Genomic DNA, 21909 nt, shown 5'->3' with positions numbered 1-21909 from the left:
GTAATGGTATCTATATTAATGTTTCCTTATTGTCGATTCTCCTAGACAATCTTAAGCAAATCAGATTCTCCAATGCCCTCCTTATGCTTTGGATGAATCCTTTGAAAATCACTGTGGACAGTTGTGCTTCATGGGGCTCTCTCTTGGTCTCTACTGTTTTAAACAGACTCTATTATATACAGTTGTCTGCATCGGTATTCTGTTGCTAGAAACTTCTCATTCAGTAAATTTATGTTTCATCAAAATTTAGCTTTTTGTAGGCGCTTACATTGATCAAGTACTCAAAATGGGTGTACGTGAATTTATAATCCACATCTAATGAAACATGAATACAAATGAATGTTTATTTTACTTGGAATGGAGGAGGAACCCATTTCTTTCCATTATACATTTCTAATTTAAACCTAAAATCCTGTTCCAAGGCTATGCACACAATAATCACAAAGCAATTTATACAAAGCTGTACTACAGCAGACAAGCAAATCAGGAAAAAGTTAATTATTTTTCTATATTCATCAATTGTGGGTTTGTTCTTCATGACTGCACTCAGTATGCACAATGCGTAAAATCATGCTTGAGATGTTTTCTGCGAGGTAGCTCTTTTTACTTCAGATGTCTTTCATCAGATCCTTTCCATAATTTAGCATTGTTTATGTCTCACTTGACTCCGGGTTGGACATGCCTGTTTCTGATGCCTGAATGATATTGTTATTTTTTGTAATAGCCCAGTAGCAATTCTGCGCTTAATTTGAAGCATGACCTGGCATCAGTGTTGAATTAATGAGATCAAAATGACTGTGATTCAAAAGCCTCCGTAACCTCGTCGTCTTCAGTAAAAATAAACACACTCCTAAAAATACAAAGACCCCATCTACTAGAGAATCGATTCTCTCACCTCCCAGTCTATAGCAGAAAGGTGAACTTTACAATATGAGCTTGTTTATGTCAAGAATAAATGGAAATGTATTAAAGGTGATTTAGTAAGTTTTTATGATAATTGTTGAAGGTTATTTTGTGTCGCAAAACACAATCTGTCTTTCAGATACTGATGTTAGTGGTGGTGGCGTAATGGGCTAAAGCACTGCACTGCTAAGCAGAAGGTTGTCGGTTCGATCCCCACATCCACCACCATTGTGTCCTTGAGCAACGCACTTAACTCCAGGTTGCTCCGGGGAGGATTGTCCTTGTAGTAAGGGCACTGTAAGTCGCTTTGGATAAAAGCGTCTGCCAAATGCATAAAAATAAAAAAATTTAAATGTAGTGGAATTGATTATTATCAATGAATATTTAGCATTTTAATTTAAATCTACAAATCTCTATTAAAAGAATATTCCGGGTTCATTATAAGTTAAGTTCAATGAACACAATTTGTGGCATTATATTGATTACCACAAAAAGTTTATTCAACTCGCCCCTCATATTCATAAACATTAAAATACTCACTGTTTCAAAAGTATAGCCACAAGACATAAAATATTTGTTAATATTATTTTGGTGTAATAAAATCACTTACTAACCTTTTCTGTATATCCACTTTTACAACTTCATTGCCATGATGACGAAACACTGTATACTCTAAAATGACTGTAAAAACAATGATTTATACAACTTTACAGCTCCAATAATACACAAGTTTTAACAGAAGAATTGTCATTTAACAGAAGAAGTGCTTTTATAAAATTATAAGCTTCACATTTCTGCCTTTTAAACCATCCAAAAAATGTCCACATTCACTTCCATTGTAAGAGCCTCAATGTAACCTCGATTTGTACTTTTTTAAGAATGGAGGGATGAGTTGAAATTATTTTTTGTGGAAATCAACATTATACCACAAATGCTGTCGATTGAGCTTAACTTGCATTTAACGCAGAATATTCCTTTAAGCTTATTGTGATCGTCTACGTTTTATGACCCTTATGTCAACGTTTTCAATTTCTTTGCTTTTATTTAAAGAAACGAGTGAGATTCAACTTCTGTAACTCTGTGCTCTCCAGTGTCTATATCTGCACCTTTAAACTCCAGATGGCTAATCTGCCAAATTTAATGTGCTAAAAATGGACATCACTCCTTTGCAACAATTTGTCCTTAGCTTAGCCCGACACCTGTAAAGCATGATAATCTACTATGTAAACACCAGACTGTTCTCTGTTAATCACAATAGAGCACAACATTCTGGTTCTGGAAGTAAAAATCCCATTAATTTATCCTATAGACTAAATGATTTTCAATGATAACTTGCTACTGTGATAAAGACCTACTGTGAGCAACAAGGTTGTTCATCAGTAGTATATGATTGCGTTGAACCATCCGTCTACGTTACCTCAACTTCATTGTTTAAAAATCGTATTTGTTACCGGAATTTATGGTAAACATTACCCATGGTACAGCAGAGAAAGATTCACCAATCAGAGAACCACGTCGAACGAAGCTCACGAAACGTGCCTCAGAGCGACTGTGCTCCCATGACGCACTGTGAATGAAGTAATCGAGTCGGTTTTCATTCACCTATAACAAGTATATCTGTACCTATCAGAATATTTTGCAATAAACGGAACGTATATTGTTTCTATACTTATAATCAATAACCTAAATCAGTGGTTTTATAAATTCCCAGAATTTGGTTTTAATTACATAATTTTGCAATTATTCATGGGATTGTAGTCTGTGCCCTCATGAAAGGATGTAATTACACAGCCTTGTACCTTTGTTTTTACAGACCGATTTAATGGGCCTATTGTTTATCGATGAGGCTCTTAGTTTACAGAGCAAGTTTTAAGGCCACCATAAATTGTCAGTATAGATGTCACATGTCAGTAGGGAACAGGTTTTCTGGACCAGTGTTTGTCCTGGGTTTACATTGACTGTTTACAGATAATGAGGCACATATTAATGTGAGAGTTTGGAGACTGACAGTATTAAAGCTAATCTGAGCAGTTCTTTGTAGAGCAATACATCTAGACTGAAACAAACTGGAGATACTAATGCAAGTTGTCACATGAGTAATTTACATACATTTACATATTTGTATACAGCCACAGTCTGGGACCATAGAAAGTTTAATCAGACAGATTCATTCAGTTTGGAGGCAGTGAAAAGACACAAAGAGAGAGAGAGTGCACACAACACACACGCCCCATTCACAATGGCTGCACTTTAATCGCTGGATGTTGCAAGGTCACGTAGGTTACTAGTTGGTTACTAGTAGGCATTCCTATTGCTGGATGCTCTAACGTTATTATATATATATATTTAGAAAATCTGTTCGCATTATATTTTGACATACGTGTTCTTGCTGCTAAAACGTAACATTGTGTCGCAATGAGCAAAGGCATCCAATGATGTTTTTTTTAAACCGCATATTCGGATGCAAAACGTAATCGCTGTGAACAGACCTGTAGAACATGCATGGCTAGTGTGCATTCAGTGACTTCCAGTATCCCATTTGTTTTTCATGATCCACATAGACTAATTTTTTCCAATTCATTTTCTACTATTTTGTTTTAATTCATCAGTAGGCTGCTGGGTTTGTCTCCATGGTTTGTTCTCAGTGGCCTAGCTTCTCACACCAGCACATTTGCAGAGCTGATGCAGTGCGATCCAGGGTCATGTAAAAACTGCCAAAGGCACAACGATCATGTCTGTGCTGCCCGTGAAGTGCGTTTCGTAGCTGTGCATTTATTATGCTGAGCCTAAATCTACCAGACATGCTTGTGATTTTGTGACCTCTATCAGGTTTTCTTTCTCTCGCTATGTGCGTGCGTGCGTGTTTGAGTGATGTGATAAGAACATCTAGTACCTTGAGGTTTTTACCTCTGGTATATCTACATCCTGTTAAGATGCTTGTGCAATAGGCTTTAGCAAGACGTTGCAAAACAGTTAATATCCTCTAAGCTTTCAAAATCACAATATTCTTGTGTTTAGGTATTATCAAAATGGTGTGTGATTTATTTCCAATGACAGGAAGTGATGGTTAATAAGGGATTTTTTGTACATTAGGGGTATTCAATATGACAAATCCTATCACGATATTAATAATTTTACATATACACTACCGTTCAAAGGTTTAGGGTCACTTACTCCATCTTTATTTGTATTTTTCACATTTTAGAATAAATAGTAAAGTCACAACTATGGAATAATATAAATGGAAATATGGGAATTATGTTGTGATTAAAAAAAACTCCACCCTTTGCCTTGATTTTGAGTAGCGCGAGTGATCCCACTCTGCACTCTTCTATATCTGGAGCACAAATATCAGGATACCTGCTTGACCAGAGATAGCGTGCACATGAAACACAGATGCGCATTTCAGATGAGAAGCATATTTAGAGCGTATGAAGTGCCGAACATAAGATGAAAGTCATTGAATTTGATGAATTTCATTGAAATGTTTTAATGCAGGAAAAAACGTTTCCATGTCTCTTGAATCGTCAGACTCACGTGAAGGCCTGCCCATGGATAGATACGCACTGCATACTGATATTTACATATCGTGATGTATACTATACAGCAAATCTCTATCGATTGACACTTCATATCATTGCCACAATATATATATTCATATCGCTCAGCCCTATTGCACAAATTAGTGCATGTTGTTGCTGCACACATTGGACTGGGATTATATGTCTACATTAATGATACAGATTACTGTGCTTTTAAGATGAATGGTTGTTAGTTTATTTTAGGCTTATGTGGTCTTGTGTTGGCATTTGTTTTGCTAATGATACATGGTTAATTAGCTAGCTGTTTTTCAGTTCTTATGAGAGAGCAAGTGTTTTGATATGGCAAATGTGTTGTGGTTGTTATTGTGGCTGGGTGAGTATGGTAATGATTATCCCCATAGCGCATGTTAAACAGCAGGTTACATTGTACCTAGAGGTCTGTAGAGTTCGGATGTTCTTTTTTTAAATCAGTCATGTTTCACAAATCTTTTTTGTGCTTTATGGGTATATATTAATACCATTTTCAATTTCCACAATTCCTTGATTTCCCAGGTCCAGAATTAACTTTTCAATTTAGGTTTTTAGCTAGCTAGGTTGGTTGGTTGTTTAGTAGGATGGTTGGTTTGTTAGTTAGTAGGATGGATAGTTGGTTGGTTGGTTTGTTGTTTGGTTAGTCACTTGGTTATTTGACTGGTTATATTGTTGGTTGGTTTGTTTATTATTTGTTTTGTTTGAGGGTTAGTTATTTAGTAGGTTTGGTTGGTTGGTAAAAATGGATTGGTTGGCTGGTAGGTTGGTTAGTTTTTAAATAAAGTTAGTTGGATGGGTTGGTTAATTAGTTGGTACATTTTTTAATTGGTTGGCTGATTGATTGGTTAGTTTGTTGGTTTAGTTTGTTTTGCTGTTGTAGTTTTTGTAATTAGTTGTCTGGTTAGTTTAATGGTTTGTTTGGTTGGTTGTTATTTATTTTTTTTTGGCTGGTTGGTTGGTTGTTTTTGTTTTTTTTGCTGGTTGGTAAGTTTTTTTTTTTTTTTTGGTTTGTTGGTCAGTTGGATATATGGTTGGTTGGTTTGTACAGTAGTTAGTTGGTTATTTGGTTGGTCAGTTTGTTGCTTGGTTTGTTGTTTTCTCACTACTGGCATGAGATTTTTATAGTATCTGTGTTATGGCAATTACAATTTTTTGACTTATGTAATTACTAATTTAATAATTAGTAATGGTCTTTTTGTTCACGGATTAACAGTACAGTAGAGAGAGGAGAGTGATTGCGAAGAGGGTGTAATGGAAGGAATCGGGAGATTCAAACTTGTATTGCTTGCATGAGCACCATGGTTCAGCTAGACAGCATCCACTAGGCCATGGCCCTGAAAAAATGTTGGCTACATTTGTAAAAAAAAAAATAGGAAATTGTAGGGTAGCATACAGGAGCTGTTGAGTGAAACTCTTCCGGAACGCTCTGCCTCTACCAGCAACCGTGTGACATGCTAGTGTGACACTGGCTCATTCCCAACTCATTGACACCCACCTGCTACTCTGTGCATTACTACTCTTCTGGGCCATCTGCCCAAGAGCGGATTACACTCCACCTCTTATTAATGTACTGCTTCACATATTCGTAAATGCACTCAAACACAGGCACTTTTTTTTTTTATCGCTCTGTCTCTATCGTACAAAATGTTGTCATAGTTGAATAACCAGATGGAATGATGGTGTGCATGGGGAGTTTATTTATATAATGTTTTATTTGTGGTCAGGGAACAGCAGTTGATTTTGTTCACAAATTACATCACAGCAATAATCCTTGTTAGTATCACTGTCATTCACAGCACAGAATATTTAAATATATAATACCTATCTTTGTGTGTGTCTGTATATTCACTCCCGGTATGTATGGCATTTAATTTTGCCGTTCTTCTGAAAAGCGGTAAAACAGTACCTTATCTTAGAAATCAACCAATTCGATATGGATTTCATTGCTGACAGTTCTGGCTGCTAAATGCAACCGGTATAAAAAAACACATGCAGTCTTGCAAAAGTTAATCTAATTGCTTTTAAAGCATATAATGCTTAATGGCCTCGGGTGGTATGTTTGACCTTTGACCTCCTTGCAAACGGCTGTGTGCACAGTTGTAACAAACCATGAGGGACCAAGGGCTGTCAACCTCCAAAATGTACAATAAAAGCACCATAACAGTCCATATTGTTACACTATATTCCAAGTCTTCAGAATCCATATGATGTTAGAAACAAGTTATTTATTTAAAGTAAGCCATAGCTCTCAAATAATTACTAATGATATATAGATGTCCAAATCCAAAACCCAACATATTCAGATAGAGAGCTGTCATATGCATTATGGATCAGTCGGCTTACTATTCAGTCTCATTGCAGATTCATAGCCTGTTTTTGTGTGCTGTGTGAGAGTGATGACATTACAAAACCAGCTTTGGGTGGAAAAGGTCTGATTGTGTGTTGTGTTTTGTTCAGAGTTGAGGTTACATCACATAGAGAGAGGTACACTGAACCTACCTTCACTTTAAAATCCCCTGATCCCCTACCAATCCACCACTGCCATGCTGAGATGCCTTAAGCTGCTTAGGACCTAATCTGGAACCTGCACTCCAAGAGGAGCACATGTACCAGTAGTCCAGGGAGAAGGGGCTAAATTGCAGCATGTGACTATGGAAATGGTCCATCTCTCTGACTGTTACCAGAGACATTGTAAGGATGAGACGGGTATACATATGAATGGGGTAAATTGTAACACTTAAAATGTCAGTTTACTTGAGAATGTGCATGTGCATTAGCTGGATCAGTCTGAAAAAAAAAAATGGTCGGTTAATGGCCGATGCAGATATTCAGAGAGCAGGGTTGCCGATATATCAAACAATTTAATATAGTAAATAAACATAAAATTGCTAAAAATAATAACGATAAACTCCTATTTAGCACTGTTTTTACTCAATTTCTCACAAAACAAAAAAATAATGTTGTATTTTAAATGGTAGCTATCAGATTTTGTTTAGTCATCAAATTGTAGTAAATTATTAACACATGAAGAAATTATTAGTATATTAGGAAGAAGGAAATAATAGTACACACAGTAGTCCAGCAGCCATGAATGGCATGTTCATGTTAGCAATCGCATTTTTTCCAAAAATACAGAATCAATCTAATTATACATACGGTGCACAATGAATAAGACATTTACTTATAGAACACGTGAAGCGCTTTTACCTTGGGTTGCATCCGAAAATGTTGCTGCCTAATCAGTTAATGGCTTAACTGACAGCTGTTTTGAATGAATCGAACTCTTAAGAAAACTGGTCTCCAAACAGTTTGAAAAAGCACCTTATTTTCATCTTACCTCCATATACAGCCTCTGGAGGCAGCATCTTCCTGGTTTCAGACGCAGCCTTGAAGTTGCAGTCACGTGCGTACGTCCACCGCGAGCAGCAGCAATCTCCTGACAGTTTAAACGGCCTGCATCATTTGCTTGGATTGTTACGGAGTGACCGACATGATTTGTGAATGAGAGGAACTTTTGATCCTGATACTGAAGTTTTTGATTCTGACTGATAGAATACACGTTTCAGAGGAAGATATTAGATGAGCACTCGACAGGAAGAAAATGCTGGATTTTCGTGAGGTTTGTGAATGACATCGGTTTAAACTAGATATCTGCATATTTGCAAACGTAATAGAAGTTTTATTGATATTTGCCTTTTATCATTAGAAAGTTCCAGGGAACTGTTGAGGATACGCTGTTAGAATATGTGCTTTAGAGGTAAATAAATGAGCACTCCACAGGATGCTGGATCTTCTGAAGTTATGTGAGGTTGGTTTATTACATCTGTTTAAACGAGATATGCCCATATTTGCAGACGGTATATAATAGAAGTTTTATTGATATTTGCCTTTTTATCATTAGACAAGACAGTTAAAAGTTACAGGGAACTGTTGAGGAGTGAGAGGGAGAATGAACCAGGCGAGCACTTTAACATTATGAGCGATATATCGATCGACCACTAATGATAATATTAGCTGTTCTGAAGATCAAGACCTATTAACTTGTATGATTCTTTAAAGCTGAAGTGTGTAATTGTGTTACTAAAAAGAATTGCAAAAACAATCATTGTTTTCAAACATATTAGAAGAAACTCCCCCATCTTACATTGGTTGAACAAACAGATAGTCCTACCCCAAACTCACACCATTGGTTGAGCCAGAGTTTCTGTGTCGGTCTGGACAGGTCACTCAAACAAACTTAAATCAAAATTAAATAATTAGTACCTTATAGTTGCCTTCAAATATTAAACTGGAATTGAGAAATAATTGTAACATCTTTGACAGCTTTAATTGACACACCTCCAACTTGGTAAATCAGGGTAAAAATGTTTAATACTGGTTATGACATTGTGGTGGCGTTCACGCGTGATAAACTTTTAAGTATAATTTCCCTTTTGTAGAGCTAAATGCGTTCAGCGGGAGACGCAGTTATAAACACTGAGATAGCCCCCAACCACGAAAGCTGTCCGGGTAGCACATGTAGATGGGATAATCATATACTGGAGTGGGGCCCAATGAACATTTTGTATTGGGCCCAAGAATTCCTAACTGCAACCCTGCTTCTAGTTGTAGCTTAAACTGGGACATGAGAAAATTACATTGAAAAACATCACTGAATTACATCACTTTTAACTACGTCATTGAAGTTTTAGTAAACGATTATCAGTTGTATGTGATAAAGGTGTTTTCGTGCAATGATGTGTGATCACAATGTGAGACAAAATTAGAATTGTAGCTAAAAGGGGCTTTATTTTAAGCCTAAAATAACATTATTCAGCCCTAAATTCACAGATCGCTCCCCATAGTGTCTGTTCAGGAAATCAGACAAGAAAACAACTCTGAATATAAAGTGCCAACGACTGTGCATATTAATAAAGAGCTTGTTTGCAATTTAAATGGCACTGTTGTGTAAGCCCTGATTAATTTCATTTGATGTTTTTATTCATCTATGTTGTTTGTGCTTGTATTTTACTGTTAAGATAAATGGTGTGTGTTAAAGTTTTGGATAAATATTTGTCACTATATTCAAGACGGAGCTGAATACAGCCTAAAATACACAAGTTTTTTTTTAACAATCAATTATGAATCACAGTTCTTGCCCTAAAATAATAATTACTGTTGCTCTGTGTTTATCAATTTGGAATGTGATGACTCATAGAATTTAAGGGCTAATATTTAATGGTGTCTGTTTGCATCAAATTCTCTAAGCAAGATCTAATTTATTTGTCAAATAACAACTCACGGGAACAGGCACGCTGGCATCTGTAATAAACTGCCTAAGGATGAGTCAGAAATCTGATCTGTACAATTTAAGGGTACATCTCATAAAATATACCCACAATGACTACCTAGAGAACAGCAAACAAAAAAAAAAAAAGCAGGATTACTGAAAAAAAATAGTGCGCACTGTGAGTGCATACACATTTATAGTGTATGCTTTCATCCCTGCTGAAAGAGACACATCCTGACTTATTGTTATTTAGTTGACCTATAGGATAGTTCACCCAAAAATGAAAATTCTCTCATCATTTACTCACTCTCATGCCATCCAAGATGTGTATAACCTTATTTATTCTGGAGAACACAAAGGTTTTTAGAAGAAAATTTCCACTCTGTAAGTCCATTCAGTGCAAATGAATGGTGTCCAGAACTGTAAAAGTCCAAAAAATCACATCAAGGCAGCATTAAAGGAATCCTTATGATTCTGGTGGTTTAATCCATGTGTTCTGAAGTGATTTAATCCTTTTTGGTGAGAAACAGATCAATATTTCTAAATCCTATTTACTATAAATCACTATTAACCACTGGAGTCATATGGATTACTTTTATGCTGCCTTAATGTGATTTTTGGAACTTGAAAGGTCATTAGCAGCCATTTGTGCTGCAGACTATAACTATACCTCAATTGCTGCTTGTTCTTTTTTTCCCCCAAGCACTGACATAGACTTGCACTGGAGGGACCTGACTGTATCTTAATGCCAGAATATCATAGAGCCTTCAGTTAGGCTCTTTTGACTTTGGCCAACACCTAGTAAAAATAACAACCAAGTAACCACCTATCAACACTCTTAAAACCTCTCAGGACACCTTTGCAACCACTTGCCCTGGCAACCACCCAGCAAGTTTTGCACAGGCTAGCACAACTCGCATTTTCTTCAGAAAATGTAAAAATCTTGTTTTGTAGTATCCTAAGGAGTGTTGCTGTTTGTTAGACTGTGATGAAAGCACATATTTGGTTGTAGAGACAACAGTTGCTATAAGGAAAGGAAATGATTGCTTGGATGTTTAGTAGCAGTGCATGCTTGCTTAGGAATCATGTACTCTCATCTCTGAGGCAATATTGGTAACAATCACTAAAATGATGTCATCATCATTGTAAAAGAGTATTGAATAAGAGGTTGAGCAAGTGCATGTTTACTCAGAGGCTAATTGGAAGGATTTGATGGAAAACAAAAACAGCATTGATCTATTATGAAATTCTGTCTAGGTCTTAATGGTAAGACCTGAGGTGAAAAGTTCATATGTAAGGACATGTGTAATCACCTGGATAAGTCTTGTGTGACCAGCTGGAATTGTTCTGTAGCTTTATGTTAGGGCTGCACAATTAATTGTAGGATTGAAAATGCAATGTGCTGATGACGAAATTTGCATTATGTGTGTGTGACATACCAGCACTTTACTTTTTGAAGACATCCTCACTATGCAAAATGCGTGACTTCTGTGTGCATTTTCCATTTCCCTTTTTGATTTGTAACTAGTAGCACCAAATAAACGTGAAGAAAAATGTACACATATGTGGACAACAGGACTAAGTTGTGAAATATGAAATATTACCAAGCTATAGAAATCATATTTTTTAAACCAAATTGTTAATGTATCCAGGGGTGTGTTATTTATGTTTTTGAGACGTTACAGGCATTAATTACATCAGTAGTTAGCATAATTAATTCTGATTCCGTATGAGTGAATGCCCTTAGCCGCATAGAGTATAGGATGCTCCTTTGCTCCCTATTTAGTGATTGACTTAACCTCCAGTGTCTGTCTGCACTGGTTTCATAACAGTTTGAAATGCACCTTATTTTTATCCTAACTCATATACAGCCTCTGAAAGCAACATTTTCCAGCTTTTGAATGAACCCATTGATTCTCAATGTGATAATGCACAGCGAATATAGAATATTTTAAATGAAGCTGAGCATACAGTCCATGTATGTGGTCATTGTGTTTAAAAGCATGCCATTTTAATGGCCTTAAAAGCAGGCTTAATTATAATATAATAGGCAAAACATAATTTATTTTGATTTTGGAGTAAAATAGACCAGGACATTTTCTTGACTGGTTTAGTGAGTATTACCCAGATATGCAAACCACTGTTGAAAGTTATCATCACAAACATACTTTGCTGTAAAAAAGCAACAACATAATTTGTACATGTAGCTAAATTAGTTTCCTTTTTTTCCCCACAGACTATCTATGTAGTCAAGAAGACAATGTGTACAATATTGACTTCACAAGGTTCAAGATCAGGGACATGGAGACAGGGACAGTGCTGTTTGAGATCACTAAACCTCCAGCCACAGGTGAGTGTGAGCGCTAGTTGTGACCCAGATACACAGTCTTTCATCCATCTCAACTTCCTAAAGTTGAGGTGGTATATTACAGTCAATGATGTGTGAACAATGAAGTTTGGGAAGAGTACTTTTAAGCTTAGTACCAATAGACCATATCTATTCCCTAACTTGCCCATTCAGTAAACAGAGTGGATCGCATTTGACCCTACAATGAAAAATAATCAATTTATGAGTGTTGGGTCACAAATAAGATAAATTAGTAATGTGGTGTAGTAGTGTCATGTGACATGCTAATATATCAAATGTCTTTGTTCCTTACAAAGGTGTATTGGCTTGAACTTGCCAAAAGGAATTTGGCATTTGACTTGCAAAATGTTTCAGGCTAACTTCCCTTTCAGAGACAGTGGTCATTTGTTCTTGATTTTGCATGATGAAACGTATGTATGAAAATGTCCTCTTCAAATGTGATCATAATTTTGATCTACAGTGATGTAATCAGTATGATTCTTGTGATGTTTATCTTTTTTTAGATATAGGTGGGGATAAAAGAGATGTTGATCCAAACGCTGGCCGATTTGTACGTTATCAGTTTACGCCGGCTTTCTTACGGCTACGTCAAGTAGGAGCCACGTAAGTGCAATCATAAAATCAGTGAGTGAATGCGTTTCCTTTTAATGTATCTATAAAGCCAAGTTTGGCAAATCTATTTTAGTTTGATTTGTCTTTCATTTAAAATGATTACGATTTCTAACAGTAGAGTGAAGTTGCTAAAATGAGCCCTTATAGATACGACTCCATCTCAAAGAGATTAGCAAGAGTAATGAATATAAGGGCAGACAGCTGATACTCATTAGTGGAGCAGTATTACGTTCCATTAGAATAGTTTCTTGCTTATTGAGGTCAGATAATATAATCACAATAAATCAGCATAAAACATTTCTTGAAATTAGTTAATATAATAATCATGCTAAAGGGCAGAACATAGAGGTATATACAGTAATTTTCTCATTATACATAAATTGCAGTTCACATGTTACTTGGAGGAATAAAATGCTCAACAGGAATAAAAAAAATATATAGCTCACCTAGAAATTACATTATTTCTGGAATATAAAAAGTGAGTTTCTGCTCTTCCATATTATGAAAATTAATGGGGACTGTGTCTGTCAAGCTTCAAAATTGATTTTTATTTTAAATGTTTTTTTACCATAAAAGTAGTACATATGATGTGTGTGCTATATTCCATCATTGATGTTAATGCCACGATTTTAGAGCTACATCAGAGGGGAATATTTTTAGTGAATGATGACAAACATTTTGGTCCGTTCCTTACACAAATATGCCTTCAGAAGATGGCACACAAGTATTGTGGACTACTTTAATGATACTTTTATGGTGCTTTTTTTTTTGTCATTTTGGAGCTCTGTCGCCTTTAGCTTTCATTTTATGGAAAGAACGTCCAGTTAGAAAATGGTAATAGAGTTTTCATTTTTGTGTGAACTATACCTTTAGTGTAAGCTTTGGTAGATATGGCTGCCAAACAACTATTTAAACTTCCCAAGAAAAAGGATACATTTGTAGTGTGTTATTTGTGCTTAAATGGAAGAGCCAAATTCCAAAATTCATATTTTCTATTCCTTGGTGTTCCCTCTGTAGCGTTGAATTCACAGTGGGAGACATCCCTATCAATAACTTCCGGATGATTGAGAGGCACTATTTCCATGAACAGCTGCTGAAGAGCTTTGACTTTGAGTTCGGCTTCTGCATTCCCAGCAGTAAGAACACCTGCGAGCACATCTACGAGTTCCCTCCACTCTCAGATGATCTCGGTAAGGGTCATTAACTTTATTGGGCTGCGAATTCCAACAATGAACCCTGAACTTGTATATATAAATGGTGCCAGGTGTAACCCCTTGATAGTCTGCATGTTTGTCAGCTCATTTGCTATTTCCATTTATTTTCAGCAGAATAATACAAAGGGAAATTAAATCTATGAATACACATGGATTGCACATATTAGTTAACATGGAGGGTTCAATTTGGATCTATAGTGCAACAGTCAATGTGCTGTGGCATGGTAGGAATGGGTCTTGATGGTTGACTTGGGTTACGTTCACATTATTACGATACATTTGAAAATGACGTTTTCGAAACCCTCTCCGACCACACTGGTGTTTTCCAAATGTTTCTTGTCCACACTAAAACATTTGAAAACTCTTAAATCCCCTTAATGTGCATGCGAAAAAATTGTTGTTCCCTGTAGGGTTTGAAACGCACATGTCGTCGTGTTCTGTTGCTAGACAGCAATTCAAAGTAAAAATGTTTCGCCTTTTGAAGAAATGCAATGTGAAGGTTGTAAGTTTGTGTGTGTATTTTTATGTTAAAATACATTGGGGAAAAATAACCACACACTAAAATAACACAATTATAATACACACAAAATACAATACATCAGAAAAAATTATTAAAAAGTGGTCAGACATTTCAAACCAATACCTAAACTGTAATTATTTTTTAAAGATTGTGATTGTGGGACGCTCGACGTATTTGGTGGTTAATCTGGAGTTGACAAAGAGAATGTAATGGAATAATGTTTCGGGACAGCCTCTCGTTTAACAATAGATGGGTTTCCATCGAAACGTTTAGGAATTTTAAGTGCATTTCTAAAAATGAAACAGGAAAATACGAATCCTTGCTCGTTTCTATCCAATATCTTGATCTATTCATCGCATTATCTTGAGGGAGCCACCTTGCCATGATGGAGCAACTCAATGAAATGTTTTATTTGCAGGATGGAGCAATTGTACCTTTCTTTGTTAAATGCTGCCAGGAGATGCCATAGAAAAAGTGTAATATCAGATATAATGAGGGCTGAAATGGGCTGCGATGCCCACACACCGTCAGCCTCCGCATGCCTGGGACTGCCTGCTCTAAAAAAAAAAATTCTGGCGGATTGTGAGGAGCCACTTTGGGTTAAACATTTCCAAATGCCAAGGTCAGACCTGTAGTAGGGCCAGTCACATCAAGCTATCGCACACTCATAACACATGCAAATGGTCAAAACACTGCAACTGTTTCAGTCACCTTAATGTGTATTTTAACTAATGCGAAACTCCTCTGCCTAGCACACTAATTTAAAGCTAATTTTTTAATTCACAGGTCAAGAATTTCTATTCCGGATTTCTTATGCAGAATTTCAAAATTTGTATATGAATAGTTTGATGGAAACCCAATTAGTGTTTAAAAAAATAATAGAAGCAAGGAAAGTACCATTTCTGAACTTTTTGTGCACATAAATCTTACATATTTAAGGAACTGCAAGACAGAGATGTGCTTCACAGGCTTGACATTAATGAACATTCACAAAGTGTTTGGAATAAACAGAGAAAGTACAGAATGAATTTGACGCATCAGTGACCAGGAGGTTGAACTTGAAGGTAATCGGTGGTTTCTTACTTAATCAGAAATGTAAGCCTATTCCTTTGTTAGTAATGTAATCGTTACTGTGATGACAAGACAATTGACAGATCTTGCACATACAAATTATTTTGCAAATTAACTGTCAATTTCATTAAATGCAAGTTTAAAATAATTTAAATTAAGACTAAATTAGAATATTTAAAATAAATTTAAATTAAAACGTTTGAATTAAGAAAGCATAATGTAAACAAAAAACTGCTGTGGTCAAATACGATTAATGCTAAAATATATATATATATATATATAATTATTTTGTTATTTATGTCTTCTGCGTTCCATTGATCAGAATACTGCGGTTGCCCCTGTACAACGTAACATTTATCTTTAGCAATGCTATCAAAGTGAATATCAGGCACAACAATGGCACTACTACATGGGCCACCATCTTGATAGTTTTGGGTTGAATGGATCACATGACTGTGTCACATGACAACCAATGTGTTGTTGTTGTCATATTTCTCCACTTCCCCTGTCCACACTACAACGTGAAGACGGTGTTTTGAAATGTATTGACTTCAGAGAGCGTTTTCGATAACCTCAGTTTTCGCTATCAAAAACGGCATCTCGGTGTTAATGGAAGGCTATAACGTAGAGAAAAATATATGTTTTCAATTGAAAGTCTTAAAGTAGATTAAGATGCTTTTGTGTTTTTTGTTATGTTTTTAGGTGGCCAAGCAGCAAAACTGATTTTCTTCCTTTTTTTCTGCCATAAAAGTGTGTAGGCGTCAGAGACTGTAAGTCGTGGAGATGCCAAACTTGGCAGGATGATCCTAAATCCCCCTCACTATTCAGGCGCACAAACACACCAATCTGAATCTATGTAGCGCTATAATAAACACATTTCTATTTTGGCTCCTATCTCTGCAACCATAAGGTCTAGAATCGAAATTCTTTGTTCCTCTGAGTCAAGCCCTACAAAATGTATATCTCAGTCTATAATTTTTTTCCCCACCATTCTAAATTGTTTGAAAAAACTACTTTTTCGAACTCCTAGACCGTTAGTCAGATCGGCATGCAATTTGGTATAAATCACAGGGATTAAAGTTCTCCGTCACTATGATGGATTTCTGTCAACCGAGGGTATGCACTGGGTGGGTGTAACTGCAGTGACTTCCACCTAATTTGACGTCATGTGCATACCCTCTATTGCAAGGTTCTTCAACAGTTTTTCAGAATTTCCATACGTCAAATCGTTCCTTCGGTTTAATGCGATTTGAGTAATTGATCAATATCTACTCATCAGAAACTCCAAATGTAACCAAACTGATGCACATAGTCAACAGGACGTTTAGATGATGTCAGCAAAGTTTTGCACAATTCCACCTCTAGGGGGCGCTACAACTAAAAAACTGTCATAACTTTGCAGCTGTTTGAGTGACAGTTCAAATTAAATATGCATCTTCTTTGGTTCAAATTAGGGTTGGGCGATGTCCCCTAAATTGGCAGTTGACGATGTTGACAGTAAAACATCGCGATGGACGATGATATCGTCGGGGTGGGGGGGTTATATAATTTCCAAAAATTATATGACAAATTATAATTTCGTTATTTTACTAACCCAACTAATGACTCGTCGGCGCTTTATCAGTAGGTTGCACGACACGTGAAGCATTTTTTATTTGTTTTTATTTCAATTAAGAAGAGTTGTGCACTATTTATTTTAATATATCTCTTTACATAAATACTATTTTCCACTTAAAAACTATAATTTCGTTATTTTACTATCCCAACTGACTCATCCGCGCTTTCCAATAGGTTGCACGCAAGGGGGAAAAATATTTCTTCCACTTAAGAAGAGTTGTGCACTTTTAAGCACTTTTTATTTTAATATATCTCTTTACATAGATATTTTTTTTCTACTGAAAAACTATAATTTCGTTATTTTACTAGCCCAACTAATTAGTAGCCTACTCATCCGGGCTTTGTAATATATTGCACGTAAGAAAAAAAAAAGCTTCCTTCCACGTAGAGTTGATACAATGGCGTTGGTGTTGGTTGCTAAAAAGGGTACTACTTCGCCTATATGGCAATTTTTTGGATTTAGACCTGATGAGAGTGGACAGCCAAGGGACCCGTCCGAAGTTTTGTGCAAGATCTGCTCATGTGTGATCCGCGCAAAAGATGGGCAGACGACCAATCTTCATGACCACTTGCGTATGCGCCATCCAGCAGAATATGCCACCTTGACTGCACGTGCTGGATATGTTGGTATTTCTGGCCAGAAACATCGAAATTTAAACATGGTCTTTGGTGAAAGATATTAGACTTCTTTACGCATGTTTCCGTCCGTTGCGGAGCTATTCGATTTTGCATATTATTTTTTAAACGTTCATTTGTGTAGTTCATATGACCACTTTACAATATTTCAATAACATAATTTATTTTGTAGCCTGTGCTGAAGTTAATTGTGCTGCTAATTATAAGTGAAATTTTATGTTAATGCCGAGTTTCGGTCTGAGTGTTGTTCCCGTTTTCTTGTTCTTTATTTGTTGTTCTTCTATGTTTTAATAAATGCGTGTTATTCATATTCACCTTGTTTCTTTCATTTGATTTGACATTATGGATTTATGGCCAAGGAAATTTTTCTTTAAAAGTATTAACCAGACAAAAGTTATTTGACGTTCGCTGGTCTGGGTTTATCTTAAACTGCCGCTTCAGTGTATACAAGAGCTATGTGACAATGAGCAGATGTTCTGAGACACTACAACTACTAATAATTAATTAATAAAGGCTATTTTCTTGTAGCCTACAACATAAAATATTTTATAAAAATAATTTTGATATGGTAAATCATACAGAAGATAGGTTTTTCAGTATGGCCTATTATGACTAATTGACCCATATCTTATGAGCACACATTTTAAAATATGCGTACATGCACAAAAGAACATTCTGAGGTAACATGGAAAATTTCATCAGTTTGGCATGGCTGTAACATAAGAAATACCTCATTTCTGAACTGTGTTTAAGGCCTTCATAGGCATAAAAGGCAGTACTGTTTGTCCACCAGAGAGAGCCATATAACTATACATCATTCAAAGAGCCTTAAAAGAGTAATTAAAAGTAGACTAAGGTTGGGTTGCACCAACCAGGATTAATCTTACATTTAGATTAAATCAAGGTTTTATTTGATAATTCTGTTGCACCAAAATTTAAACTGATTAAAAATAATCAGGGTTAAATAATCGTTTTGATCCTGATTTAAATTCCACAGTAAATCAGATTTTACTTTAATCCTGTTGCTCCATTACTTTAAACTCTGATTACAATCTCAGTTATGGATTAACTTTAAGCTTGCAGGTGGTTTAAATATTAAGTTTACATACAATAAAACATGAATGTTGTAACCGTGAATATGCCATCAGCCCTCTGAAGGCAGTTAGGGTTTGAGTTAGTGTTTTAGTTAGGGTTCCACAGGATCTTGACTGTCAAATCAGATTATTTTTGTCATTTTTCCATATGTGCTTGCCCCGATAATTGCCGCTTGTGGCTATAGTGTTTTTGGTTGTTTGTTTGTTTTTTTTTTTTTGTTGATTTTTGTTTTTTGTTTGGTTTTTCGTTTTGTTTTTATATTGTTTTGGGGTTTGTTTAACTTTAAGTTTTGATATTTTAGCTAGAGTTTTTTTTATTATTAGCATGCTGTACTTTAGCTGTTAGACCGTTTGCATGGTAAAACCCTGTCGTAGAAGATGTGTCATTAAATTCATGGCCATTCATGGAATTTATGGTCTTGCATCATGTGAGTTAATAAACATGCCTCAGGACCCCAGTATTCTGTTTCATTCCATTTAGCTCCATCCAGCTGTTTTAAAAAACAAGAATAACTTTTATTTAAAGGCCCTCTAAGAAATGAGTCCAATCAGGGTCAAGTGAACACAAATGATAATTTATCATACTTTGAGTTGGATTAGTTGACTAGTCATTTAGGCAACCTACAGACAAGTTGCTTTTGAAAATATGTAGTTTTACAGCTCTCTATCACTATTATATCAATCCAGCAACCCTCCCAATTCAATATAATTCCATTCATTTTTATTTGTATAGTATTGTAAACAACACCTTGTTCTAAAGCATCTTTACAATGGATAGTGACCAAAAAACTACATACATTTCCTGTCACTTATCCCTGTAGCTCTAATAAAAGCAAAAACCCCAAAATAAAGTAAAAAGAACTTTGCAGGTTCATTCTAATTCTCTTCTCACTCTATGGACTCGTGTTGACAATCAAACACATTTTTAGAAGACATGTAAAAGGGTCATAAACCAAAGGGCTACACTTAGAATAAAGCTTCATTATTTGAATGTGTAGCTCAGTAGAGAACATTATCCCTTGGATATTTATACAAACATAAAGGGATAGTTCACCCCAAAATTTTAATCAATCATTTACCCTCTTTTCTCTTTATTTTAGTACGTGAGATGATCCTACATCCCTACGAGACACAGTCTGACAGTTTCTACTTTGTGGACAACAAGCTGGTCATGCACAACAAAGCAGATTACTCTTACAGCGGAGGCCCTTAAAACACCAGTGGCAGGAGCAAAAAGCAGAGAGTTTGACTGAAAGACCTAAGAACCAATCACACGTCTTTGTCCTCCAATCATGCCCTCCTTAAATCGATGTCATAAACCACTGCCTACAGTGCTCATTGCCAGAGTCATACTTTCATAAGGTGTTGTCTGATACATACATTTTGTATTCTCATCAGCATTAAATGTTGTTTTTTCACGCCCTAAACACAAGCAAATTAAAATATGGTTCCATGTTTTGTATGGACAAAGCACTGTGATGTGAATGGTACTTAGGTTTTGCATTTTCTCAAGTGTGTGTGTGGGGGGTTTGATTTCAGTGATTTTGTGTGTTTGTAGACAGTGCTCACAATTTAAGACTGATAAGATCATTATATATTGCTGATGTGAAATATTTATTTTCCCATCTGAATAAGCTACATATCTTGATATCATATTTCACACTTGTGAACTTTTCAACCTGAATAGAACATATAATTTTATGATGAGACCTTGACACAATAATCGATAGATTTGTGTTGCATTAGATATATTTTGATACGTGAACTAAGTTGAAACTTGCTTAATTTTGAGATGTTGATATTTGTGTGGATACAAACATAAACCAGCAGAAAAAAAGTGAATTAAAACCATTTAAGATCTCTTATGTGTGAACAGCTGACATGGATCTACAGTGCTGTGCAGTTTGGTCAACAGTATTCACTTGGTAACATAATAAAAACCTTTGCTTTCAAAGGTCTGCATAAAGTTCCTGATGGCATGTGAAAAGATGCCGTTTACATCTAACAGAACAGAAAAGGGATTATAGCACATTACAAGCCTCGACATTTTAGATGTCTGGTTTGTGTGTTTTCTTTTGTATTTGTAAAAATCACAAGGAAATAAATTTCTGTTTTCAACTTTCTAATGTACATCAGTGATCAAGAGATAGCTTCTCCTTGTATGTGCAACTTGCTTGCTCTTTCTCACACATTTCAGTGAGTTAGGCCCCTCATGGATGTTTAGTGCATTTAGCAGAGGTTAGATTTAATGTTTTATCCAAGGATGTGTTCTATGTGTATCTATGATATTTATATTCATAGTGCAAAAAGTGCATTTAGGAAAATGATTAAAGAAATGCTCTCTGCCTTTGGTTAAAGAGACACTTTCAGGAGTCTACTCAGAGTGTAAGAACTAAAATGGATTAACTTGAATAATGTTTCTAGTCAAAGATGGAATGGATTTATTTATGATTTTGATTTATTGTAAATGATTTTGAGGAAGGAAAAAATGTTTTGGACAGTTCAAATTCCAATCTGGAATAAAAGAAGTATAAATGTATATGTTGATTATTTTGTGATTATTGTTATTATTATTATTATTGAAGGTTTATTTTAGCTGTTTATGTTGTTTTGTAAATTATAGTATTTTTTTAAACGTTTAATTTTAGTGTTTAACTTGACGTTAAGGCAGGAACTTTTTCTACCTGCTGGTGGATACAGGAACTGCACCCTCCGTTGCTTAAGAGCATGTTTCCCCATTGAATAGAAGAGTATAGCTGCAGGCAGAGCTCCAAAAAGGGGGCGGGAGTTCCAAGCCACCAACAAAGATATGGGGAGACCCTAACCCTTTTTCTTACCTTAAACATGAGTGGAAGTGACTCCCCTTTTGGAGTTGGCTCAACACCCTTTTGGTGTAGCCCCACCCTCTTTTTTTAGATCCCACCCCCATTCGGAGGTCTCCGGCCTGCAGCTATACCTACTTGGCATTGACGGCCATTCAAAACCAACCATGGATTTTTACAAGAAAAAAATAAACTTTTTGATCACAAAAAT

At 35.8% G+C, this 21909-nt stretch overlaps 1 protein-coding gene across 1 annotated transcript in view; it reads left to right on the top strand.

Moving 5' to 3' along the window:
- Positions 1 to 21895, top strand: part of LOC127627312 (protein unc-119 homolog A-like) — a 30382-nt gene extending 8487 nt beyond the window's left edge. The window contains exons 2-5 of the mRNA XM_052103658.1: positions 11981 to 12094; positions 12616 to 12715; positions 13742 to 13914; positions 19977 to 21895. Of these exons, the coding sequence (XP_051959618.1) occupies positions 11981 to 12094; positions 12616 to 12715; positions 13742 to 13914; positions 19977 to 20089 (500 nt within the window). The 3' untranslated portion in view covers positions 20090 to 21895. The remainder of the gene's footprint in view (positions 1 to 11980; positions 12095 to 12615; positions 12716 to 13741; positions 13915 to 19976) is intronic.
- The last annotated feature ends 14 nt before the right edge of the window (positions 21896 to 21909 follow it).

This window comes from Xyrauchen texanus, chromosome 34, assembly GCF_025860055.1.
Source record: "Xyrauchen texanus isolate HMW12.3.18 chromosome 34, RBS_HiC_50CHRs, whole genome shotgun sequence".
Taxonomy (NCBI): domain Eukaryota; kingdom Metazoa; phylum Chordata; class Actinopteri; order Cypriniformes; family Catostomidae; genus Xyrauchen; species Xyrauchen texanus.
The sequence above is the reverse complement of the archived record's forward strand: the minus strand, read 5'-3'. Positions and strand labels throughout refer to the sequence as shown.